At 43.3% G+C, this 26,407-nt stretch overlaps 1 protein-coding gene across 2 annotated transcripts in view; it reads right to left on the bottom strand.

Moving 5' to 3' along the window:
• aifm4 (apoptosis inducing factor mitochondria associated 4) overlaps positions 1–26,407 on the bottom strand; it is a 61,998-nt gene that overhangs the window by 10,709 nt on the left and 24,882 nt on the right. For both annotated transcript variants that reach the window (XM_078224930.1, XM_078224931.1), the window contains 9 exons: positions 23,173–23,259; positions 15,232–15,323; positions 14,416–14,546; positions 11,110–11,223; positions 10,778–10,851; positions 10,598–10,661; positions 10,406–10,482; positions 7,614–7,731; positions 4,456–4,554 (listed from right to left, as the gene is read on the bottom strand). In XM_078224930.1, the coding sequence (XP_078081056.1) occupies positions 4,456–4,554; positions 7,614–7,731; positions 10,406–10,482; positions 10,598–10,661; positions 10,778–10,851; positions 11,110–11,223; positions 14,416–14,546; positions 15,232–15,323; positions 23,173–23,259 (856 nt within the window). The remainder of the gene's footprint in view (positions 1–4,455; positions 4,555–7,613; positions 7,732–10,405; positions 10,483–10,597; positions 10,662–10,777; positions 10,852–11,109; positions 11,224–14,415; positions 14,547–15,231; positions 15,324–23,172; positions 23,260–26,407) is intronic.

Below are 26,407 nucleotides of genomic sequence, written 5' to 3'. Positions count from 1 at the left end.
GGTACATTTTGCCCATCCTCTGTTCACAGAGGCATATTCGAAAGTTCATAATTGTGTCAAAGTTTCAGAAACACAACTCGAGGAATTCAGACATTTGAGGAATAAGTCTAAAGCTGTTGGAGCTCTTGGGAAAAGTTAGGTACCTTTTTGGAGAGGTCATGTACCTCTTTGGGGTTAGGAATGAACATGAGTGTGCAGATAGGAATTGGAAAATAATTGGCTTTAAATGGGTTTTTATATTGACTCTTTTAATATACATGAAAGCGAGACACCTGGATTAATATGTGCTTGATATATTAACATCGGTACCTTCGCCACACCGCACGGTGGCACATTGGTTAGCACTGCTGCCTCACAGCGCCAGGGACCCGGGTTCAATTTCTGGCTTGGGTCACTGTCTGTGTGGAGTTTGCATGTTTTACCCGTGTCTGCGTGGGTTTCCTCCGGGTGCTCCGGTTTCCTCCCACAGTCCAAAGTGCGGGTTAGGTTAATTGGCCATAGTAAATTGTCAAGGGGGACTAGCAGAGTAAATAAGTGGAGTTACGGGGATAGGACCTGGGTGGAATTGTGGTCGACGCAGACTCAATGGGCCAAATGGCCTTCTTCTGCAATGTAGGGATTCTATGAACACGGACTGCAGCGGTTAAAGGACGTGGCTCGCTGCCACCTTTGAGGGGAGTGTGTGCTGGCCTAGCCAGAGTCACCCTATCCTGTACATGAATTAAAAAGAGGAAATTGCTTCCTCATAGATTAAACATTCATATTAGCTTAATTACGGATTCAGAAAGACAACTATTGTGTTGGAAAATCTTTTGATCTTTATCCAAAAAGGGTGAATGGAAGAAGGACAGGCTTTTAAGAAAGAACAGACACCAAAAGGCAAGACAGGCAACAAGTGGCTTGAAACAACACCAGACTGCAGGGAGATTATTCTGTTCCAAGAAAAGAAAGTTGAGCTACTAACCTAGAGAAGCAGAAGAATAGAAGCTGGATTAGACCGAATGGCCCCACATGAGCCCACTCCACCATTCAATACCATCATGGCTATTCTTCACCTCAATCCCACCTGCATGCTTGCTCCTCGTACCCCTTGATTCTGAGACCAAAGCGCCTACGTTCAGAATTCCTCAACCAGGGGAAACAACTTCCTAGTGTTCACTCTGTCAAGTCCCTTCAGAATCTTGAATGCTTCAATGAGATTGCCTCTCATTCTTCTAAAGCCTGGAGAATACGGGCTCCGCTCACTCAGCCTCTCATCATAGTGCAACCCTCTTATCCCAGAAATCAATCCAGTAGTGAACTTTCTCGTATTGTCTCTGATGCAATATATCCTTCCTTTAATATGGCCATCTAAACTGTGCATTGACATACACCACATTGCATCATTTACACAAATATTTGTATTGATTGCACTGAAGGATTCCAGAATGCCAGTTGGTGAAGGATCAAACTGATAACAATCTTTACTCAGCCTTGTATTTATCTACAAAATGAAATATTACAAGTATACACCAGCTAACTCAACATGGTTTCAGGAAGTGTCTCTACTTTTTATTGGTTTATTCAAGAGTATAAACTAATTAACAAATTAACCAACAAATAAGTAAACAGCCTCTTAAAGGGGCACTGTAACTAAAAACAAAATCTTCAACAGAAACTGAACAAACTAAATTAAAATGTCACTTCCGGGGACGATAATGCACTCCAGCTCCTGCAGAGCACACCGGCCACAAAAAGCCTCAAGTGTAACAGTAGACAACCTCTCCAGGGACACCTGGGTGAAAACATAGCCGCAGACGGGAGGGGGGGTTGGTGGCAGGAGGCTTTCCAGCAGTCATGTGAGTTGTTGCTCTATAATTGTGAAGAAAGCAATACAGCTCTTGATTTTCCATGACTTGCTTTTACCTGTACGTATCATTTTTTAAAATATAGAAGCACGTATAAACCCCTTGACTTCTCCATTAGCTGTTGACCAACAGGGTGTGATCTTCCAATGAGTGAAACCTAGACAGTTCACAAATTTACTGAACACAATCACTGTCAGATACTGTCTGGAGCGGGTAAGCACTATTACTCTGGAAATACTGACTGGACAAGTCAGAACTCAGTTTGTGAGACTGTAATTGTTGCTTTACGGGTGGCTTCCTGGCATTTGAGCAATGAACAATGTTCATATGAGTTGAACGTGGTGCGGTTTATGGCAACCTCATCTTCAGCAGCTCTGGATTCAGAAAGCAACAGTGACCGCACTAACTCCAACAGGTCTGACAGCTTTCTGTCAATCTCAAATACTTTCTGATGTAGTTGACTGGAGAGCCAACCTTCAATTATTTGTGTTTTCATTTCCCTTTTGACAATTTTCTAAACTCACATTTGGTTATTAGTTGCCTAACATACAACATTGGTCCATTTTCGCATTCGCTTCTTGCTTTGTGTTTGACGATGATTGTTTTGCCTATTGTGTTTCTCTTAAATGTGAAATAGGAAGTTATTGTCTTTGGAGCCTAGTCTCTCATTTTTCTCAGATGTGTTCGAAGAATTCTACTTCTTCACTACCCGTGGAAAAGGCCATTTTCCTTCCATCCTCAGAGATGGAAAAACTTACCAAACCTTCAAAATGTCTCAGCCACTTTAGCCAACGTGGGAATCAAGATAACGACTCCGGAAATGCTGGCAAATGGTCATCGAGTAGGCATAGAACATGCCATCTTCACCAGCTAAATCTGAGCTTGTATGTTTTCAAGACTGAACCCAAATGTTGACTTCTCTGCAAAGACTATAGTAAAACCCAAGAGATTCATGCCTTCATGTTTTGCAGTATCATGGAACTTGAAGCAGTCAGAGACATGAGACAGATCAGAATTTGCCCATGGGGCAAACTGGCGCTGTCCAATGGACACCTTGGCACCGTGCATTGGCCACTGGGGAGTGATTTGTGGGGTTGCAGGGATGGCCAGCAATCGGGAGGCCATCAATGGAGGGCCACTGTGCATGCGCTGATCTTCAAGCTGACAGATCGGCGCATGCGCAGTGGCCAGCTCAGCACTATGCTGCCGGCCTCTCGGTCAGGAATAGGCCCTGCCCCCTACTTTCCAGAGTGAATCCCGCTGAGGCACTCTGCAGTGCTCAGAGTGTTGGCGATTTGCTCTGGTAAGTACGCTTTAAAAAAAGGCATAAAACACGCGGCAAAACAGGGAATTACTCCCGTTTTGCCTCCCGTTGGGAACTTAGAATTTTTGGGGGATAATCCAAGCCAATATGTGAGACATTGCACTTTTCAAAACACTAATAGACTACAGTGAGTGTCTTAACATTAAGATATATATTCCTTCAGTGTGTTCCTTCCCAAAAGGTGCTACTTTATATTCCTCAACACTGAACTTCACTTACTTGTTGCTGACTCCAATAACCTATGTTCTCCTACATTTTCCCTTCACAGATAGCATTACAGTTAGGTGTAAGAGATGAAGAGAAACAATCCTTCAAATACCTGTACTTCAATTCAACCCGAACCAGCAATATAACTACTTGTTTGATCAGAACTCAGATCATTAAACCACTTGGACCACTGAGTATTTTCTTTGGCTGAACAAGGATATATCTTCAGGTTTCACAAGGTACACAGCAAGCTCTGTTTTATACGAATGTTAAACTTGCACCATCAATACAGAGACAGGGTGTGTCCTGGCTCCAGAGCAAAGCAGAGTGAGACTCACTGGAAGGCTAACCTCACACTACTTAGTATGTTAGACGGGGTGCAAATGCAATTCAAAATCAAATCTAAATTTATATTCTGATTGAGGACCTCTTAGACCTCCTGGGCACTTTTTAAAACTAGTGAGTGAGCAAAAATATTTAGATAGTCGTTTAGTGGTACAAAACCAAGTATTACTGAAAAAAAGGGGACATACTATCAAAGCTTTTCATCTTGCACTCATCAGGACATCAGACTCACATGGTGGTACAGTGTTTAGCACAGCTTTACAGTGCCAGGGACCCGGGTTCGTTTCCTGGTTTGGGTCACTGTCTGTGTAGAGTCCGCACGTTCTCCCTGTGTCCGTGTGTGTTTCCTCCGGGTACCCTGGTTTCCTCCCACATTCTGAAAGACGTACTGGTTAGGTGCACTGGCCATGCTAAATTCTCCTTCAGAGTACCCGAATAGGTGCCGAAGTGTGGCGACTAGGGGATTTTCACAGTAACTTCATTGCAGTGTTAATGTAAGCCAACTTGTGACACTAATAAATAAACTTAAGAAATTACCACAAACTATAACAGGGGGACAGCAATCAATGGCTAACCAATCAGCACTCTCTTCCCATGCAATATAAATTGTTGTCCCATTACAGTTTGGTCATTTCTTGCAAGTTCTCCTGATGAGTGCAAAACACAAAGCTTAGCTAGCATGTCCTCTCTTTCAGCAATATTTAGATAGCGGGAATATTAAGTTACTGTTACCTGCATATCGAAGACTCTTTCCAAGGAAAAATGTCCAGAAGAATGGCACGGTATTAATGGCAGTCTTTTTCATTTGCATGTTCAGGGCAGCAACATGACCTAAAAAAAACCATAAATATGTCTTAAAAATCATTTACATATTAACACGCACAATGCTACGCAATTTCACTTATGTAACAACTTTAAATGGTAGCTTTAACTTCACAAGAACATTATAAAACCAAGTATCACACTGAACCACATAAAGAGATACTAGATGGAATTTAGTTTCAGCAACAGTTGAAAAACTGGTGCGAGTCTGGCATTGCTCTGTCTGGGTGGCCTGGTCCAAGTCCAATCATGTAGTTAACTGGCCAGCGTCAGGCCTCCAGGAGTCCAGAGGGCACAAATCTTGGCCCTGAAGGTTGCTGGCCAGAAGCTGGCAGCACTCCATGGCTAGCAGCATCACCAGGAGCGGTGGCTTTGGTCAGTAACGCTCCGAGGCCTTCACCAGGGACAGTCACTGCATCCCTGGAAATGTGTGGACTGGCATGGGGATCATGGACAGGAAGTGACTGATGAGTGGGGTCTGCTGAAAGCTCTTGCATCTGCTGATCTGCCGGGTCCCTCGATCAGGAACTGAGTGGCTGTGAACGAGGATCCCTCTTGTAGGCCGCTGGAAAATCTGACAAGGTTTGCTGGGTGGCCTTCAGGAGCCACTGGAGACCTGTGCAAGTCCCGTTAAATACCTGAGCCACAATTAGTTTCCGGTGGGATCACGGATAATTGACATCCCATCTCTACCAAAGGATGGAATTCTGTGGTCAGGTGCTTCCTGCCCCACTTAATAGTGGATTCCGATACTGGAATCAGAAACAGGTATTCCTACCCGATTCCTCTGGCACGCCCACCCTTCTCTCACCACCAGCCCCCCTGCCATCATGCTCGCTCGAACACACTCTATTAAATCCCATTAGGTGAGATGACCAAAAGCTTGGTCAAAGAGGTAGCTTTTAATGAGTCTTAAAGAAAGAAAGAGAGGTTGAGAGGCGAAGAGCTGTACATGAGGGAATTCTAGAGCTTACGGCCCAGACACTTGATGGTGTGGCCACCAATAGTGGAGCAATTAAAATTAGGGTTGTTCATGGGACCAGAAATAGATGAATGCAGATATCTCAGAGGGGTGAAGGAGATTATAGAGATAGGGAGAGGTTAGATCATGGATGGATTTGAAAACAAGGATAAAAATGCTAATATCGCAACATTGCTCGATTGTTTCTGTCATTCCTATGTCTTATGTCCTAAATTATATAAATAGTTTTGACTTTGCAACTCGTCTCAGTAACATTTTCCCAAGGATCAAGCGTCAATTGTGGTGGCCACACCCTCCTCCCACAGAAAAATACTTCCAAAAGCAAAGTGATGGATTTAAAACTTTAAATATAATGCATGGGAGCAAAGAAATACTATCTTCCTTGGCCTTTTGTTTAATGAGCGCAAAAGAAAGGTTGTATACATCCTACACAATGGGAAATATTCACATTTGTTCTAGTTGTTCTAGTCCACAGCCAGATTTGTTGGCATCTACTGCAATGGATCCACCTGATCGGGAAGGACAATATTGCTGATTTGTGTGCCAGCTTGGCTCATGCCCAACTATCATTAGCGTAATCCGAGATCAACATTCTACTTAGCCCCAGCATTCAAAAGTTCCGATTTTGATTTTTTTTCAAATATTCAGCGCACGGATGTAAATGTTGCCGAATGGAGCGCTTCTCTACTTTTGATGGCCACATCGGTACAAGCAGCACATAGTTAGCTCGACTTCTCCAACAATATGCATTCTGAGAAAAGTTCACCTTAATGAACAAGGTATGATCTCATTTTCTACACCAGTTACCAATGTGAACTCTTCAAATTACAATGTCAATGAACACTGAAACTTTGAATTCCATGGGATGGGCTTCTGTCCAATAGGAACTAGGTTGAGACTGGACAAAACACTTTGGTTTATTCTCTTTGGGGGCGATCTTACCAAAAATATTCTAAGTGCCGAGAGAGCGTGAAAACGGGAGAAATTCGCACCCATTTTTTTCAACGAGAGTAAAAACTCAAATCTTATGCCACTTTGAGAAATAAATAAGGCAAAAATGTGATTGCCGCCAGTAGGGGGAGTGGATGAAGTCTCCTTACATCAGAAAGTCAGCTGTTGAATGCTAGAGGGCACTACAGCACTTGATTTCCAAATGCACTATGTAGAAGAGTACATAGTGAACTGGGAGATTGTCATTCCCGCACTCCCCTGGACATCACCTCCCCCACCCCTTGATTGTCCCCTGATCACATCCCCTCCCAACTGTGTCCCCTCGGTCGATTGCCACCCTAATTTCCCCCCTCAGCCGATTGCCTCCTGTTCACAAACCCCCCCCCCCCCCCACCCGCAATTGATCGTCACCCCGATGATCCGCAATTGAAGAGTGCGCGGCTCTCCATGCGCAGCCTCCACTTCAGGTCCTGCCCCTCCCTTTAGGCCCAGCCCGCTAACCTTAGATCCTACCCCTTGGCACTGCCCAGCGCCCGTTGGTGTCTTCACAAAACAATGGTTCTTGGCTTTCACAAATGGTGTTAAAATTGTGTTGAACTGCCCTGTGCCCGTTGGGCAGTGTCAGGATGCCAAATAGATTTCAGGCTGGCACTGCCAAGATGCCAGGTTGGCAGTGCCAGGGTCCCAGGCTGGGCCCCATTGCTGGGGACCATACATGTTCCTAGTCAGTGAGGACCTCCACCAATGAGGCCGTTATAAGGCAAGTGAGCTTGGACGATTCTGTCCCGGGCTCACTAAACATATTAAAATAGGATCATGAATATTATAATCAGCCTCGCGCTCTCATGCCAGCAATTCAGTGCCGGTGTCAACACGAGAGGCAAGAAACCAGGCGTAAACTCGGTTTTTCACCTCCCTTGTGATCTTACCGGCTCACCCGTCGATCGATTGGTGTGACAAGCCGGTAAGATCACCCTCTTTGAGTTGACAGTGTGAGCTATCGCATCAACACCAGACAGAAGCCTATTTCTTAGCCAACAGGGCCTAAACATGAAAATTAACCGAACCTCTGTGCTAGAAAAAAAAGTGAAGAAAATAGGATATCTTAATATTTCTCAAATGACCATCTCATTACCTTGCATATGCGCGATTTGCCAGTGACAAATATTAACACTCTCATTATTTTGCAGTGGTAGTGGAAATGATGCAACATCGCCAGCTGCAAATATTTTAGCAACACTGGTTTGCATGAACTGAAACAAAGAATCAAAAATCAAGAAAATTAATCACTTTCCTGGTGCAGTCCAAATCACAGCATTATATTCAATCTGCCACAACGTTTCATAGAGTTCAACTTAGCAGAGGTGATGGTCTAGTGGCATTATCGATAGACTATTAATCCAGAAACTCAGCTAATGTTCGAGAGATCTTGATATTCCATGGCAAGACCATCACTGAATCCCCTGCTTTCAACATCCTTGGGGTTCCAATTGACCAGAGACTGAACTGGGCCAGGTATATAAATACAGTCACTACAAGAGCGGTATGCTATCTTTCGCTACTCCTCAATTTCACTACCCTCTTGTCCTCTCTCAACCTGCCCCTTTATATTCACTCCTCATCCAACTATATCACTGACCAACTCCTTGACCATCATTCCCCATAACCTTTGTGTATTTCATTAGTGACAATCCTATCACCGACCATTTATCTTTTTCCGCTCTCACCCCAATCATCCTTTACTCCTTTTCTCTTCATTCTTTGCCCCCATAAGAAGCTCTCCCCGGGCTCTCACAAATCATTTCTGAATTCACAACTTCCCCACTTTGGCTGCTCTCCCAACTTTATACCTCTGCCACTCATGGCTGGCTTAGTTGTTCCCTCATCTGCCTTTGATGCCTGTATTCCAATCAAATATATCACTGTTTCCTGCACTCAGCACTTCCCCAACACAGTCTCCACCTCGACTCTCTAAAGCCCAAGGGATGCAGATTTTAAGCATTCATAGCATGCAACTGTTTTCATCAATTGCCAAATCGGAGTTAACCACACCAAGCTTTCTCACTCTCAAATAAACAATTCTAAAACTCTTTTCTAAATAACTAGCCTTAAACTCTTCCCTTCTGTCTCATCCACCTTCATGTTAATATATCACAGAAGGGGGTCATAGATTTCTTTAAATCAAAGATGGCCCAACTTTTTTTTAAATTCAGTTACAGGATGTGGGCATCACTGGCTAGGCCAGCATTTATTGCCCATCCTTAAATGTCCTCAATTTCAGAGAGCATTTGAGAGTCAACTGCACTGTTGTAGGTCTGGAGTCACATGTAGGCCAGACCAGGTGAGGATGGCAGGTTTCCTTCCCAAAAGGACATTAGTGAACCAAATGGGTTTTTACGACAATCAACAATGGTTTCATGGTCATCATTGGACTTCTAATTCCAAATTTTTATTGAATTCAAATATCACCATCTGCCATGGTGGGATTTGAACCTGGGTCTCCAGATCTTGCCTGCTGTCTCTGGATTACTAATCCAGTGACAATACCACTACGCCACTGCCCGCCTGCTGCACAGTTGCCTCCACTGCCTCATCATCTTCATCCCCAAACCCAGTCCCTAACCTCTCCCAAGACCCTCCATGCCTTCTGAAATGTTTTGCTCTCTTTGCAACTGATCCCTCCAAAATCTTGTAATCCACACTCTTGTTCCCTTCCCCCTCCATTCCAACCCACTCATTTTCTTTCCATTATAAATAATTCCCTTCCTTCACCCACCACCCTTCTACCTTTCAAAAATATTGTCATTATCTCCTTACACAAAAGACCAATTTAGTGGTCTCCCCACATTCAATCTCTCTTCTCTTTCTGAGATCTGTGAAAGCATAACTTCCCAGTTCACAGCCAAATGTCCCAAACCTTGCTTGAAGTCCAACAGACAAGGTTTCTTCACTTACACCACATCAAAATGACTCTGTAATGGCACCCTTTGTGACTGTAATCATGATGCTTTAGCTCTCCTCATGCTCCTGAACCTTTTGGCAGCATTTGACAATATTGGTCATTTCAGCTATCTTGAACATGTCTGTTACTGTACTACTGTGTCAAATGACAAAAAGTCTTGCGTATACCACAAACTCCTTTAACTCAACATCTTGAAGACTGAAATCATTATGTGGCCCCATGTGACAAATTCTGCTCCCTTGCCATTGATTCCATTCCTCTTCCCTGGACATCCTCTTGCACTGAACCACATCATTCATCATATTCAATGCTTAGAAAAACTTTAAACCATACACCCTGTCCATCACCAAGATTCCTTACTTCAATCCCTTTAAAACTATGCCCCACCTTAGCCACTGAAACTATTGCATATCCACATCACTTCTAGACCTAAGCATTCCAACACCTCTGCCAGGATGTCCATTTCTCCTCCCTTCATAACCTCCAAATTGTTCAACATTCTACCCATTTGTTTCCCTGACTTGCCCTAAATCTCATACACCCATACTGCCATCTTCAGGAACCTATACATCATCCCACAACATTTCCATCTCTCCACAGCCTTGCATGAAATAAATCAAAAGCCTCCCACTTTACAGGAAACAGACAATTTAGAAAAATCTTGAATCTCTTGCCTGTGGGAATCCCTTATTTTAAGTTTCGCCATGTGTCGGATGATTTCCATGACTAATACATTAGGAAGAATCCCTGGAAATGAACACTTGGGATTTGCTTGTATCCATATAGCGAGGGAGAATAGCAACAGTAAACACAATGGAAAAAAGCTTTACTTCTGTATTTGGACTTCAAACTGAAGGAGGGGAAGCATGCGAAAGAGCAGCAATTTCTCATCTGATACAGAAAGTGTTCCCACATAAGATGACTGATATTAAGGGTAAACAAACTCAAGATAAAGCAATCTGCACCTCATTAACAATAACTGTTCCCTTTGGATCCGTCTTTATGAGACTCCCGTTAAGGAATTGGGTCACAGGCGTCGCTCCTTTCCACAAGGCAGCAAGCAAATTCATGCAAGAGAGAACAAAATTTGAGAACACCAGCAATCAGAAAAACTAAAAGGTTTGAATAAAGCATCCAGTTAAAAGAGAACTTTATACCAATTCCAACTACACAGACATCTGCTGGAAGAACCTTTCCACTTGCGAGTACAATTTCTTTCAACTGTAAATATATGAAAAGTAATTGTTTTTCAAAGCCATGTTACAGAAATTGAAAGTGTGTAAAGATACAAGCAAATAGTTGGGGATTTAAATGATTAAACATTTAAATGGACTTACCAATCCATCCGCTCCCCTTAGCTCAGTCACTTGTTCCAGCATGTGAAACGTCACGGCTTCTTGTTGAAATGCCTGTAATTTCACAGGTTTAAAATTAGAAAACCAAGTCAAAGTTCCACATTTTATTTTATTCTATTAAATCTATCAGGTCAGTGGAAATCATACAAGTCTATATTGAAAGCCTGAGGATAACTGGGACAGGTTTTAAGTGCTGTGTTGAAGATAACAAATGGAGAAAGTAGAAAATACAAGAGTTTCCTTTCAGAACTTTCTCTAATCTACCAGTTCGAACCATCCTATCTATAACTTGTGAATTGAGTTTCAACTTAACTTCATGATAGCTTTGCCAATTTCTTTCCCCAGCACATTATGGTAAGGGACCTCAGAGTTTCCAATCACCGACACAGACTTGGCATTTTCAATCGCAGCAGCAGCTACCTCCATTCCTGGAACACAAAAGAAAAACTCTTCAGAGAAATATTTCCATTACTTAAACTTGATGAAGCAGTGTGCCAGCCATGGCTCAGCAGTAGCACGCTTGCCTCTGAGTCAGAAGGTTGTGGGTTCAAGTTTCACTCCAAAGGTTCACATAAGATCTATGCTGGCATTCCAGTATGGCACTGTGGGCATGTTAAATTGTTGGAGGCGCTGATTTTCAAATGAGATGTTAAACTGAGGACCTGTCTGTCCTATTGAGTAGGCATAAAAGATGTTGGGGGGGGGGGATTCTCCGGCCGCGCCCGCCCCAAGTCCAGAGAATCCCGCTCAAGGTCAATGGACCTTTGTGAGGTCCGCCCCCTGCCCAGTACAATTCCCGTGGTGGGCAGGAGAGGAGAATTCCCCCCGTTATATAAATCTAAGAGCCGGATTTTCTGTCTCTTTCCCCTGTGGAATCTTCCAGTCCCACCGAAGGCAACCCACCAGGTGGGTTCCCTGGTGGTAGGATGGGTGGGCCGTGCAAAACGCTATAGACATTCGAGGCCAATGACGAACCAGCTCTGCAAAAATCACCACGGAGGAGGCTGGAAAGTCCTGCCCTAACCTTTTTCAATAGACAAAGATAAAAGGTTCCTGTTGCCACTTATAATCTCACCCACAGCACTGTAATAAGGCTGATCCATCATTAAATCATTTACATAAGAACTAGGAGCAGGAGTAGGCTATTTGGCCCCCTGAGCCTGCTCCGCCATTCAATAAGATCATGGCTGATCTTTTCGTGGACTCAGCTCCACTTACCCGCCCATTCACCATAACCCTTAATTCCTTTACTGTTTAAAAATGTCTCTATCTTTGTCTTAAAAACATTCAACGAGGTAGCCTCAACTGTTTTATTGGGCAGGGAATTCCACAGATTCACAAGCCTTTGGGTGAAGAAGTTCTTCCTCAACTCAGTTCTAAATCTGCTGCCCCTTACACCATATAGTATATTACAACCACTTTAACTAGACATCATTGCCTGCTAGAGGTATATATTTTAGTTGCTGAAATGCTGCTGACTTTACTCCAAAACTCGAACAAACCTATCATTCAGCTCAAAGCAATTTCACTGCCTAGAATATTAAGAAATACTTAGATTATTGGCTTCAGATTACAGGAGCATATTTGAATCTTTTGATTGTTTGACTTGACTTTGATTCAGAAACTCATTGCAAATTAATTAAATTGGTAGATGATACCAGTTTAAGCAGCCGCAATAGAATTGAAAGCAGCAGCTTAGAAAATACATTGGACAAAGTATGCAAGCAGGCAGATGGTAGATTAAATTTAATACAAATATGCAAAATATTTCTCATAGGATTAGAAAAAAGTGTGGGTGAAAAGTACTCCATCACTGGTTTGGAAATAGTTAAGAATGAAGTTGCAAAAGACCTATGAATCTTAGCAAACTCAGCCCTTGACATGTTCCACAATTAATAAAGCTAATAGAAAGTTGAGCTATCTTGAAAAAAAAAGTATACAATCAAAGGAAGCCATGATCAAACTGTACACTGCTCCAGTCCTCACAAATTATGTCCCGGTTGGGGTCATGGAGAAACAAAGGTGGCACAGTGGTTAGCATTGCTACCTCACAGCGCCAGGGACCCGGGTTCGATTCCCAGCTTGGATCACTGTGTGGAGTCTGCACATTCTCCTCGTGCCTGCGTGGGTTTCCTCCGCGTGCTCCAGTTTCCTCCTACAGTCCGAAGATGTGCGGGTTAGGTGGATTGGCCATGGTAAATTGACCCTAATTTCAGGGGGATTAGCAGGGTAAATATGTGGGGTTACGGGGATAGGGTGGGATTGTTGTGGATGCAGGCTCAATGAGCCGAATGGCCTTCTTCTGTACTGTAGGGATTCTGTGATTGGGAACATGATTGTAAATAGTACAGAAAAGACAGAACATTGATTGCTAGACCTAGTAATGAAGAAAGATGAGAAACTGTTTTTTTTTTAAAAGGCAGTCGGAGAGTTATGCAAAATAATAAATAGGATACAAAAGGCAAACCTGAAAAATTTATGTTGGGAAATGAAGAGTGGATTTCAAACTTGTAAGGGGAATTTAGAATGGATAACAGAAAGATCATCACAAAAAAATGGTTGACACTTGGATTAGTCTCTCAGGTTGAGCAGTGGAAGTGAAAACATTTAAGAAACAAGTATAAGTTATACTAGGGAGATTTTTCATCATTCTGAATGAATGAGTTTAGAAGGGTTGTATGGTCTTCCTCATCTCTAATTATCTGGTCAAAATAACCCAGTAAAGTAACCAATCATTTTTGATAACGCATGTAAAACAAAACCTTGAAATTTACTTGATCATCCCAGAGGTCTTATGGCACAGTAGTACTGTCCCTACCTCTGGAGCAGAAGCTCAGCGTTAAAGTCCAATTCTAGGGCTTGTTGGCCCTGGAAGGAATGTTCATATCAGCTCGGGAATCCTTCCATCACTTCCCCCACTATTCCCCAATGGGAAAACCAGTCTGATTGCGAAGATTAACATCTCCTAGAATTCTGCAGCTAAGGCTTCATTCTGTTCATGGAGGTCATGTTATACTGGCTCAGCAGTAAAGGGACATGAAAATATGAAATACAAACTTTTTAAGTAGGAAATGCTAGTTTGGCCTTTGTAAAAGGGGAACAAGGAAAGACTGCAAGGAATCACTGGGCCCCAAAGAAAACGCTCTACAATTTATAGCATCAACAAATCCACTTTGATGGTGGCAGTGCCTTGTAAATAATTGATCAATTGGAAAACATTGAGGAAAAACAGAAGATGCTGCAAAAACTCAGGCAACATTTGTGGGGGGGAAACACAATTAACTGTTCAGGCTGATGATCTTTCATTTGAGGAATATCAAGTTGGCACTGTGACAGGCAAATGATCCTCCAACCGGATTTTTTATTTCCTTGCCCGGGTACCTATTACTAATTTCAAAAAGGGAAAATGTGCCCCTTATATGTAATGGAAAAGTGCAAGCATTTGCATGCAACCACAGGGCTCCGAAAAAAATACTCCTTAGCTTATGGCATCAACAGAGCCACGTGAATTCTGGTACAGTAAAACTAATTTGTGTACAAATACCTTTCTATCCCTCCATTAAACAACAGAAAGCTATAATGTCAGCAAGCTTCTCCAGGAGAATTTTTTTTAAAATTACCAATGAACGAGGCGCCAATGATGACAAGGTCCTTTCCTGTTATTAGTTGATTGATGTTATTCGCATCTTCAGGGGTATGCAAGACACAGACATTTTGTAGATCTGCTCCTGGACAATCAAGCATTCTGGGTCTGTATTTAAAAGGATAACATGATATAAATAGGGCGATGCAAGGCAAGAATTCAAAAGAAACACGAGTATGCTGTATATTTTGATCTATCCTGGTGATTTAACCAGGATATTAAAGTGCATAGCACAGACTACATTGAATTCCAAAGAACTCAGATATAAAAACAGATCTGAGACACTATTGAGTTAATAAGCACGCACACTGGTAATAATACATAATCAAGTTTAAAATTATTGAAACACACATGTTTTTTAAACATACTACGAAAGACTTGTGCATTCGACCAGTCCACACGCAGCTATGAACATACCTGCTGTTGGGTGATACATCCATGTATGTCATAACCCTAGCTCATAAACATGTTCTCTGCATACAGGGAACTGTTCAATGAGACCAGTGTGCTGTGTACCAACCAAAAGCAGTTTTTACTTTGTGAGTCACAAATCAATGCTTCATTGAAGGTGCTGGAAGTAGTACAAAGCACATGAAAAGTTTCTAACACTGGTGTTCACATATACCAGTGAAGCAATTAGCTCAGTGATATTGTCAGAACTTGCACTGAAGTTAAAATACGAAAGATCTCAGCAGGTTACGAGGAACCCGACCCTATGCATGCGGCATTACCAGCATCGGTTAATATAGCTATAGCTCAGAAGGGATCGAGTTGAAGGGAGTTAACCACTTACGTCTTGCCTGTTGCAATCAGCAGGTTGTCAAAATGCTGAACAGTTCCATCTTTGAAATTGACTTTCCTTTTTTTGGTGTTCACAGATGTGGCCTAAAGCACAACAAAATGACAGATGCATTTCAATCTGAACGAGGCATTCTAAAAAGAAGCCACTCTGGAACTAGAACACAGCAAAAATACTAAGGGGAACTAACGCAAACAGAAAAATCCCTTTCTTCACCTCATTAATTGAAGATATGTTCATTGATCCTTTCGTAGTGCTGACATATCCTGTAAGCGCCAAGGAATTAATGTAATTAAACCATCATGAATAGTGTGATACACTGCATTCTTACATGACTGAACATTGAGTCAACAAATAGAACCTGGGACGTGAGCACTTTAATTTTAGTTAACAATTTTTTTTAAAAATCAGTAATTCAAGCTACTGTACAGACTTCCTATAGTCTAACTGGTTGGGCTTCAATTAAAAACATTCTGGAAAGCTAGCTCTCTGGAATGGAGATTAAAATTTTTATAGAATCAAAGCATCCATACAGTGCAAGAGAGGCCATTCAGCCCATCGAGTCTGCACTGACTTTCTGACAGAGTATCTTATCCAGGCCCTCTTCCCCGCCCTATCCCTGTAACCCATATATTTACCATGGCTAATCCATTTAACCTTGGGACACTAAGGGACAATTTAGCACGGTCAATCCACCTAATCTGCACATAGAATCATACAATCATACAGTGCAGAAACACCTGAAACTCCCACCTAATCCCATCTGCCAGCACTTGGCCCATAGCCCTAAATGTAATGATGTACCTGCCAAGTGCTCATCCAAATACTTCTTAAAGAATGTGAAACAACCCGCCTCTACCACCCTCCCAGGCAGCACATTCCAGACCGTTACCACCCTCTGGGTAAAATGGTTTTTCCTCATATCCCCCCTAAACCTCCTACCCCTCACCTTGACCCTATGTCCCCTCGTGACTGATGCTTCAACTAAGAGAACAGATGCCCCTTATCCACTCTGTCCATATCTTCATAATCTTGTACACCTTGATCAGGTTGCCCTTCAGTCTTCTCTGCTCCAATGAAAACAACCCAAACCTACCCAGCCTCTCTTCATAACTTAAATGTTCCATCCCAGGCAGCAACATCTTTGGACTGTGGGAGGAAACCGGACAAAACCCACGCAGACACGAGGAGAATGTGCAAACTCCAAACAGTCACCCAAGGCCAGAATTGAACCTGGGTCCTGGGAGCTGAGAGACAGTAGTGTTAACCATTGTGCCACCATACCGCCTTAAGCAAACTCTCATCCCATATGTCAGATTTTAGATGAACAATGTGAATAGTACTCTTCATTCTGAGCAAGAAAGCAAAAATTAAGCAAGCATCCAAAAATGACACAACCATTGGAATATTTATACTCAATGGGCGGCACGGTGGTACAGTGGTTAGCACAGCTGCCTCACAGTGCCAGAGGCCTGGGTTCAATTCCTGGTTTGGGTCGCTGTCTGTGTGGGGTTTGCATGTTCTCCCCGTGTCTGCGTGGGTTTCCTCCGGGTGCTCCGGTTTCCTCCCACAGTCCAAAGATGTGCGGGTTAGCTACATTGGCCATGCTAAATTGTCCCTTAGTGTCCCAGGATGGGTAGGTTAGAGGGATTAGTGGGGTAACTATATGGGGTTAAGAGGATAGGGCTAGGTGGGATTGTCGTCAGTGCGGACTCGATGGGCCGAATGGCCTCCTTCTGTACTGTAGGGATGCTATGAATACAGGAAGACCTACATTTTAACCATTAAGGCAATTTTGGATCGAGTTTGAAGAAGGTATCTGGTCTCAGCTAAATATTCTCTTTCTGTGAGCTTTATGACTGCATTTGGCTGACTTTTTAAAAAAATATTCTTCAAAGCACACCTAATGTGGAAAAACAGAAGGCAGCTACTGAAAACAGAATGGGTGAACAAAACCTAATTATATTTGCATATTGATCCTGTTCTGGATTCTGCTAAAATTGTGTAGAGTTTATAGAGGCCTAGATTTGTCGATCAGCAGCGAAGTCACAACATTTCACACAGACCTCGAAGAAAGTTGCCCATGGCTATCTAATGACCTCTTGTGGTATGGAATTCATCTTTCCAGATGTCAGTTTGAATCTGGTGTCAGGAAAAGGGATCACAAGCAGCAACAGTGATGTCATCAGGTAAGGTAAACAGCCAATCGCACTGGGATACTATACAGGCAGCAAACCAGGAAGTGAAAAACACTGGGTGGGATGTTCCACCCCCTACCCCACCCCCCGGAGGCCGGCCAGCAACACAAATGGCCATTGTCCTGATTTTTCATTTATAAATTACAATTTTTTACAGGTAGTGAAATAAATTATTGGGACGTGGTATGAAAAGGTAGAAACTGAAATGCCATAAACATGGTGACACAATGGTTAGCACTGCTGCATCACAGCCCAGGGACCCGGGTTAGATTCCCGGCTTGGGTCACTGTCTGTGTGGAGTCTGCACGTTCTCCCTGTGTCTGCGTGGGTTTCCTCCGGGTGCTCCAGTTTCCTTCCACAATCCAAAGACGTGCTGGTTAGGTGCACTGGCCATGCTGAATTCTCCCTCAGTGTACCCGAACAGGCACCAGAGTGTGGCGACTAGAGGATTTTCACAGTAACTTCATTGCAGTGTTAATGTAAACCTACTTGTGACTAATAAATAAACTTTAAAAATTTAAAAGTTTTTGAAACAAGTGAGTTTTTTTAATCATAGTGGAAAAATCTGATCGACCACAATTTTCTTTTTTTGGGGTGTAATAAGGCTACTCAGCAGCACTTAAGAACCAAGTAACCTGTTAAAAAGCTGATTATAATTCCTTCGACCCTTTTTCTAGAGTTTCTATAGTGAGATTAAAAAGGCAAGTTTCTGTCAATTCAGTGATTTCTAATTGATTGCTGTCTAAGGGGCCTTCAACTCCACATCCTGCGGGGAAGCAGGGAGTCACTGACAATAACTTCAGAATTCCACATTTAAGTACAGATGTGCAGTCTCCAGAAATTTCTGTTAATTTCAGAAGAGTAATGAAGGAGAACACTGACAATTTCACTGTCTTCGCTCTTGTAAAATGCAGCACATACTGTTGTGTTATCCTAGCCAGTTGTTCAATTTGCAATAGACCAAATTAAAATTCTAAACTCAAGGTTTAATGTGGCAATAAGGCATTTGAAAATGTTGTGCAGTGACTTACTATGACATTGGTTATCCCATTGTAAAAGGTGTTCATTCGCCAGCTTAGGGAAAACACAACTCATTTACTTACAGTTTAAAACAATACAAAGGCTTGCAGCCTCGTGGCTGCAATCAGCTCCCGAGATAAGTACAGAAGCCTGCACTTACCAGGGTGATCCCCACCCTGTTCCCCGGTTGCTTCCCCGGGTCATGTGACTCTGCCGATTGTCACTTTAAGGATCAATCACCACATCCACCCTATCCCGCACAAGGGAAGAATTTCTCTGGTCACAATGTTTAGCAATATTACAATTCTCACATGGACATGTTTATGATTTATCTCTACATATAGTATCCAAAAAAAATCATCCCGATTGTGAATTTTCCAATTTTTGCCAGGGTATTTGAGAGAAAACACATTGAGGTAGGATCTCAAACTCATACATTTTAAACTGAAATTTTTATCACGCCATTTTCTTTTAGCTCCAGCTTCAGAAAGAATAGGATGACATTTGTTCTGTTCTTTTGTTATCGTTGACAGCCCTATTGCCTCTGAGGCAGAAGTTTGTTGGTTCAAGTTGACATTCTACTGCAGTGCTGCAGGAAATGTTTCCCTGTTGGAGGGACTGTTTTTTGAAAGCTCTTGTCAAATGGCTCCCAGTGATTCATATGGCCATTAGAATCCCAAACATTATTCGAAAGTCGAGCAGTTATCCTGGTGCAACAAAAACAGAAAATGCTGGAAAATCTCAGCAGATGTGACAGCATCTGTGGGGAGAGAATAAAGCCAATGTTTCGAGTCTATACGATCTTTCGTCAGCTCTGGGTCATCCAGACTTGAAACGTTGGCTCTATTCTCTCTCCACAGATGCTGTCAGACCTGCTGAGATTTTCTAGCATTTTCTGTTTTTGTTTCAGATTCCAGCATCTGCAGGTATTTTGCTTTTATTGCAGTTATCCAGGTGTGTTGGCCATCATTTTTCTCTCAACTAACATTTTTAAAAAGACAATTTAACTGGTTGTCTGTGTCATTCATGGGGGGGGTGGGGGGGGGGGGAAATCTTACTGTGACTAGAATGACTGTCATGTTTACCTATTTTAAAATAATTACAAGTGACATGCCTCGAAATGTTTCAGAGAAATGGATAAGTTGTTTCATCATTGCATCTTCCCTTATTTTCCTTTGGCCTGATAGGACATAGTGGGGGTAAAATTTTGAATATAGTGGGGTAAAGTTTTGAATATAGTGGGGGTAAAGTATTGAACATATGTCAGCAGTGAGGAAGCTCACCTGCTGTCGGCATATAATAGAAATACCCCAGAGCACCACCTGAGATGCAGTTGTGGTGGATAAATCTCTTTGCAGCCAGCATACACTTGGAGCATTTAGGTTGAAAGGTGTAACAGTGCTTGAAGGAGTTGTGACGAACCTGAAGAATTAAGCTATCTTTCCTCTTTTCTGACGGCAAAGAATCTCTTGGGATGACTTTCTTCCATCACTATATGTAGCAACAGCATTTAGAAATGCAGAAAGATTTCCTCCAATTAGTATTTTGTGAAATTGTAAATGGTTTTCACATTTAAAAATTATTAGAGGCAATCGGTTTATGCTGCTGCTATGCCTAATAAGAAGTTTAACAACACCAGGTTAAAGTCCAACAGGTTTATTTGGTAACAAATACCACTAGCTTTCGGAACAGGCTGTCCCTTCGTCAGGTGGAGTGGAGAAATGCTCACAAACAGGGCATACAGAGACACAAACTCAATTTACAGAATAATGATTGAAATGCAGTCTTTACAGATAATCAAGTCTTAGAGGTACAAACACTGTGAATGGAGGTTAGCACAGGTTAAAGAGATGTGTATTAAGGCTCATGGGATACAAGGAGAAGTGGCTAGATGGGTGGAGAACTGGCTTGGCCATAGGAGACAGAGGGTAGTGGTCGAAGGGTCTTTTTCCGGCTGGAGGTCTGTGACCAGTGGTGTTCCGCAGGGCTCTGTACTGGGACCTCTGCTATTTGTGATATATATAAATGATTTGGAAGAAGGTGTAACTGGTGTAATCAGCAAGTTTGCGGATGACACGAAGATGGCTGGACTTGCGGATAGCGAAGAGCATTGTCGGGCAATACAGCAGGATATAGATAGGCTGGAAAATTGGGCGGAGAGGTGGCAGATGGAGTTGAATCCGGATAAATGCGAAGTGATGCATTTTGGAAGAAATAATGTAGGGAGGAGTTATACAATAAATGGCAGAGTCATCAGGAGTATAGAAACACAGAGGGACCTAGGTGTGCAAGTCCACAAATCCTTGAAGGTGGCAACACAGGTGGAGAAGGTGGTGAAGAAGGCATATGGTATGCTTGCCTTTATAGGACAGGGTATAGAGTATAAAAGCTGGAGTCTGATGATGCAGCTGTATAGAACGCTGGTTAGGCCACATTTGGAGTACTGCGTCCAGTTCTGGTCGCCGCACTACCAGAAGGACGTGGAGGCTTTAGAGAGAGTGCAGAGAAGGTTTACCAGGATGTTGCCTGGTATGGAGGGTCTTAGCTATGAGGAGAGATTGGGTAAACTGGGGTTGTTCTCCCTGGAAAGACGGAGAATGAGGGGAGATCTAATAGAGGTGTACAAGATTATGAAGGGGATAGATAGGGTGAACGGTGGGAAGCTTTTTCCCAGATCAGAAGTGACGTTCACGAGGGGTCACGGGCTCAAGGTGAGAGGGGCGAAGTATAACTCAGATATTAGAGGGCTGTTTTTTACACAGAGGGTGGTGGGGGCCTGAAATGCGCTGCCAAGTAGGGTGGTGGAGGCAGGCACGCTGACATCGTTTAAGACTTACCTGGATAGTCACATGAGCAACCTGGGAATGGAGGGATACAAACGATTGGTCTAGTTGGACCAAGGAGCGGCACAGGCTTGGAGGGCCGAAGGGCCTGTTTCCTGTGCTGTACTGTTCTTTGTTCTTTGTTCTATTGTCTCCAGACAGGACAGCCAGTGAGATTCTGCAAGTCCAGACAAGCTGTGGGGGTTACAGATAGTGTGACATGAACCCAAGATCCCGGTTGAGGCCGTCCTCATGTGTGCGGAACTTGGCTATCAGTTTCTGCTCAGCGACTCTGCGCTGTCGTGTGTCGTGAAGGCCGCCTTGGAGAACGCTTATGCGAAGATCAAGAGGCCGAATGCCCATGACCACTGAAGTGCTCCCCAACAGGAAGAGAACAGTCTTGCCTGTTGATTGTCGGTGGACAGAGTACCCTTCGTCGTTCAGTACTTCCCCTGAGTGGAGAAGCTACGACATCTCCACCGGAGCCTTCAACATGTCATTGATGAAGACGAACATCTCGCCAAGGCCATCCCCACACCCCCACTTCTTGCCTTCAAACAACCACACAACCTCAAACAGACCATTGTCCGCAGCAAACTACCCAGCCTTCAGGAGTACAGTGATCACGACACCACACAACCTGCCACAGCAACCTCTGCAAGACATGCCGGATCATCGACACAGATGCCATCATCTCACGTGAGAACAACATCCACCAGGTACACGGTACATACTCTTGAAACTCGGCCAACGTTGTCTACCTGATATGCTGCAGGAAAGGATGTCCCGAGGTATGGTACATTGGGGAAACCATGCAGACGCTACGACAACGGATGAATGAACACCGCTCGACAATCACCAGGCAAGACTGTCCTCTTCCTGTGGGGGAGCACTTCAGCGGTCATGGGCATTCGGCCTCTGATCTTCGCGTAAGCGTTCTCCAAGGCGGCCTTCACGACACACGACAGCGCAGTGTCGCTGAGCAGAAACTGATAGCCAAGTTCCGCACACATGAGGACGGCCTCAACCGGGATCTTGGATTCATGCCACACTATCTGTAACCCCCATGACTTGTCTGGACTTGCAGAATCTCACTGGCTGTCCTGTCTGGAGACAATACACATCTCTTTAACCTGTGCTTAATGCTCCCTCCATTCACAGTGTTTGTACCTTTAAGATTTGATTATCTGTAAAGACTGCATTCCAACCATTATTCTGTAAATTGAGTTTGTGTCTCTGTATGTCCTGTTTGTGAGCATTTCTCCACTCCACCTGATGAAGGGACAGCCTGTTCCAAAAGCTAGTGGCGTTTGCTACCAAATAAACCTGTTGGACTTTAACCTGGTGTTGTTAAACTTCTTACTGTGTTTACCCCAGTCCAACGCCGGCATCTCCACATCATGGCTATGCATAATGACAGGGGGAAATCATTTTGTACATCCATTATTATCCCTCTCTTGACAGTTTTACTTTTTGTCATCTCTGGCCTGGAATTCCCTTCCCACTCTCATCAGTTGCGGGATAGCTGCAAGCTATCAGAAAGAAATGTATTGGGAAATATGCCCGTTGACAGCTTTAGCCCGAGTTCCTGTTGCTTGAAAGCTAAATTAGAGCCATTTGGGAAGCCTTTTCCTCGGCATGGAAAGCACTGATGCAATATTACATTGCACAAGTACCTATCAAAACTGGATTTTCTGCATCACAGAGTTTTGCATTCCAGGCTTCAACTAAATAACAGGCAACATTGTCACTACAATGAGGGTACGTTGTAAAGCCAGTGTGCTCTCTTTTGTATACAGACATGGGTCTCCTGTAAGACACTTGTGACACCTGCTTTTTTTTTTTACAAACTATTTTTGCAAAATGCTATTACAAAAAGCAAAGTCCCATCTCACCTCCTTGTTGGTCAACACTTCAATATCATGAGCTGAGTAGAACTCTGGCTTCCGCAACAAGATATTTTCAATTTGGCAGTCTAATTGCTGAGGAGACACACAGTAATCTGGTTAGAAAATGCAATTCATGATCCTTTTGTTACACAGGAGGAAATAAACAGCTACAGTTAGCTAGATGAATGCTTCCCTGGTGTGATCCAGATAATGCGCGCAGTAATGTAATTAGTACGATCAGTTCTCAGTTTTCCCCAGGGGTTGAGAGGAAGAAACTAAGTAGAATAGTATGGTTTTAGGAAGGCTAACCAGTACCTAAGCAAGATAGAAATCTACCATCCGATGGCAAAAGTAACATCACAATCATTATAATTAAACAAATATTTGATTTGTTATATCCAATATCTCAAGTCAATCTCTCACGCATACACAAGAGTAGAAAGTGCAAGCAGGACTGTTAGGAAACTAAAATTGCTCAGTGAATGGTTACAATTGCCTGCCTGCCAGGGCCACTCGGCTCCTGACCTCATTATGGCCTAATCCAAACATGAACAAAAGAGCTGAACTCAAGAGCTGAGGTGTGATTTACTGCCTTTAACACCAAGTGTGGCACCAAGGAGTCCAAGCAAATCTGAAGACAATGCAAATCGGGCGGGGGGGGGGGGGGGGTGGTAAGAGTTTCCATTGGTGGGACTCGTACCTGGCACAAAAGAAGATGGTTGTGGTTGTTGGAGGTCAGTCATCTCAGTCCCAGGGCATACTGCAGGAGTTCCTCGGGAAACCATCTTCAGCTGCTTCATCAATGACCTTCAGTGGTCAGAAGTGGGATGTCCACTGATGACTGCACAATGTTCAGCACCATTCACAACTCCCCAGATACCAAAGCAGTTCATGTCCAAATATAACAAGACCTGGACAATATTCAGTCTTGGGTGATAAGGGGCAAGGAACATTCAAGTCACACAAGTGCCAGGCAATGACCATTTCCAACAAGAGAGAATCTAACCATCTCTGCTCATCAGTCCATGGGGCAGTGCCAGCCTAGCACCCTGGCAGGGCCAGCCTGGCATCTTGGCACTGCCCACTGGGCACCCAACAGTGCAAAAGGGGTGCGGCCTGAAGGGAGGCGGGGGCATTGGCAGGGACCATCGGGGGGGGAGGGCAGCGATTGGCCAAGGCGATCATGGGGATGGAGCAGGGGTATGGAAGGAGTGACAGGAGATTTCTCAATGTATTGTGTACACTGTGTGGACACAGTGCACTTGGAGATCAGGGCGCCTGCGCAAAGGCACCCCTAGAGCTCAGCAGCCGGCTTCCTGCCATGAATAGGCTCCACCCCCTCCTCCTACCGGCAAGAATCACATCTGGGCTCATTTTTCTTTCTAAGTACTGTATGGTTGCGTCTGGGTACTCACCCAAAAAAAAAATTGGCGTGATTCTCTCCGGTTTTCACACTCATTCGGCACTGAGAATCTTTTTCATAAGATCACCCCCTTAGTCTCTCCCCATATGATATACTTGCCATCCCAGGAATTAGCCTGGTAAACCTTTGCTGTAATCACTCTATAGCAAGGACACACTTCCTCAGTTAAGGACACCAACCAACTCAAGAACAGTTTCTTCTCAGCTGCTATCAAACTTTTGAATGGACTTACCTTGCATTAAATTGATCTTTCTCTATACCCTAGCTATGACTGTGACACTACATTCTTCACTCTCTCATTTCCTTCTCTATGAACGGTATGTTTTGTCCGTATAGCACATAAGAAACAATACTTTTCACAGTATGTTAATACATGTGACAATAATAAATCAAATCAAAATCAAATGAAATCAAAACTGCACATGGTCTACATGGATCCATGCTGACTTAAGCAATAGTGAGCTGGATGGATAATACAACTTTTGTTTTTCAGATTACAGACACTTTTCTGCACCAATTGTGGCCAGGCTTTCAGTTGCAAAATCCCAAACTCTGGAATATCACCCCCACCGCCCCAACATCTCTCTACCTCGCATTTTTTTCTTTGTTCTTTAAAGCTAATTGTTTATCTGACCTAATATCTTCTACTGTGGCTCACACTTTGTTTTATAATGCTCATTTGAGACACCTTGGAATGTCTAGCCTGTTGAAGGTGCTGTAGAAATAGAAGTGGTAGTATTTTTTGACAAAGCTGGAAAAAAATCTCATCCTGATGTACTTGATTTTACAAAGTATGAATGACACAAAAAAACTTTGCAAATTAGAACATTTGACAAATTGTTACATCAATAATACACACACTTTACACCTGTTGCTACAGCGAAAGCAGTTACAAAGCTCGTTACTTATAGGTAGCAATTTGCTTGATAATACCATTTTTACATCTCTATGTACTTTGTAGTGTTTGCCAGTTGAAGGATAATTTACTTTTCTCACTAATTCTCTTCCCTCCACTCCTGAAGACATTGGCTGAGAAATTTGGCTCCATTGTGACTGATTGCTATGGCAACTGTGGCATAATTGCACGCTCCTGGCGTTAGCCCCCACTGGACACTATTTTGATGAGCTTGTTAGCATGCATATAGGGCACCTTCACTGGACATAAAGATTCTGGCTAAATTCTTTCTTAACTGTGTACAGCTTCATGTTCAGCAGCAAAATGGACCACTCACCTTTTAAAGGGATCATCAACTACATTCATGTTAGTTGCTGATTGATTTCTTTTGGGTCCTGCTCTGATGTTTAGTGTTTTTCAGTGTTTGAAATTGTTGAAGTCTGCAGGGAGTGATGTAGGATGTGCTGTAAATCTTTGTCCTGACTTCAAGAATTCTGCAATTCTACACTTCCTCAAACAGGAATGCGGTACTATGCATTTCCCTTGGCCTACTGCATGGGACCGGGGAAATGAGCAGGGCAGTCCATACAGGGCATGACAAGCAGTGGGGAGAAGTTGGAGGGGAAGGGCTCTTAGAAGAAGACCACATCCACCCATGCTTTTTCCCCAGGAGGAATTCCAACCACAGGAAGGAAGAATACGCAAGATGTCTCCACTTTACCAAGGATGTCCTCACTGACGTCTGCCACTTGTCACAGCCATTACTGCAGCCTCAAAGCAGAGCGCAAACAGCATTTTGCTAGGGACTATAAACGTGACTGTGGCCATGTACCTCTCCCATAGATTTCAGGCCCTTTCCAAACCAGGCATTTTATTCATGAAATCATCTTGGCAGTGATTACTCCGAGGCTGTTCAACTGCGA

The sequence above is a fragment of the Mustelus asterias genome, chromosome 12 (genome assembly GCF_964213995.1).
Source record: "Mustelus asterias chromosome 12, sMusAst1.hap1.1, whole genome shotgun sequence".
Classification (NCBI taxonomy): Eukaryota; Metazoa; Chordata; class Chondrichthyes; order Carcharhiniformes; family Triakidae; genus Mustelus; species Mustelus asterias.
This window is presented reverse-complemented; position numbering and strand designations above follow the sequence as displayed.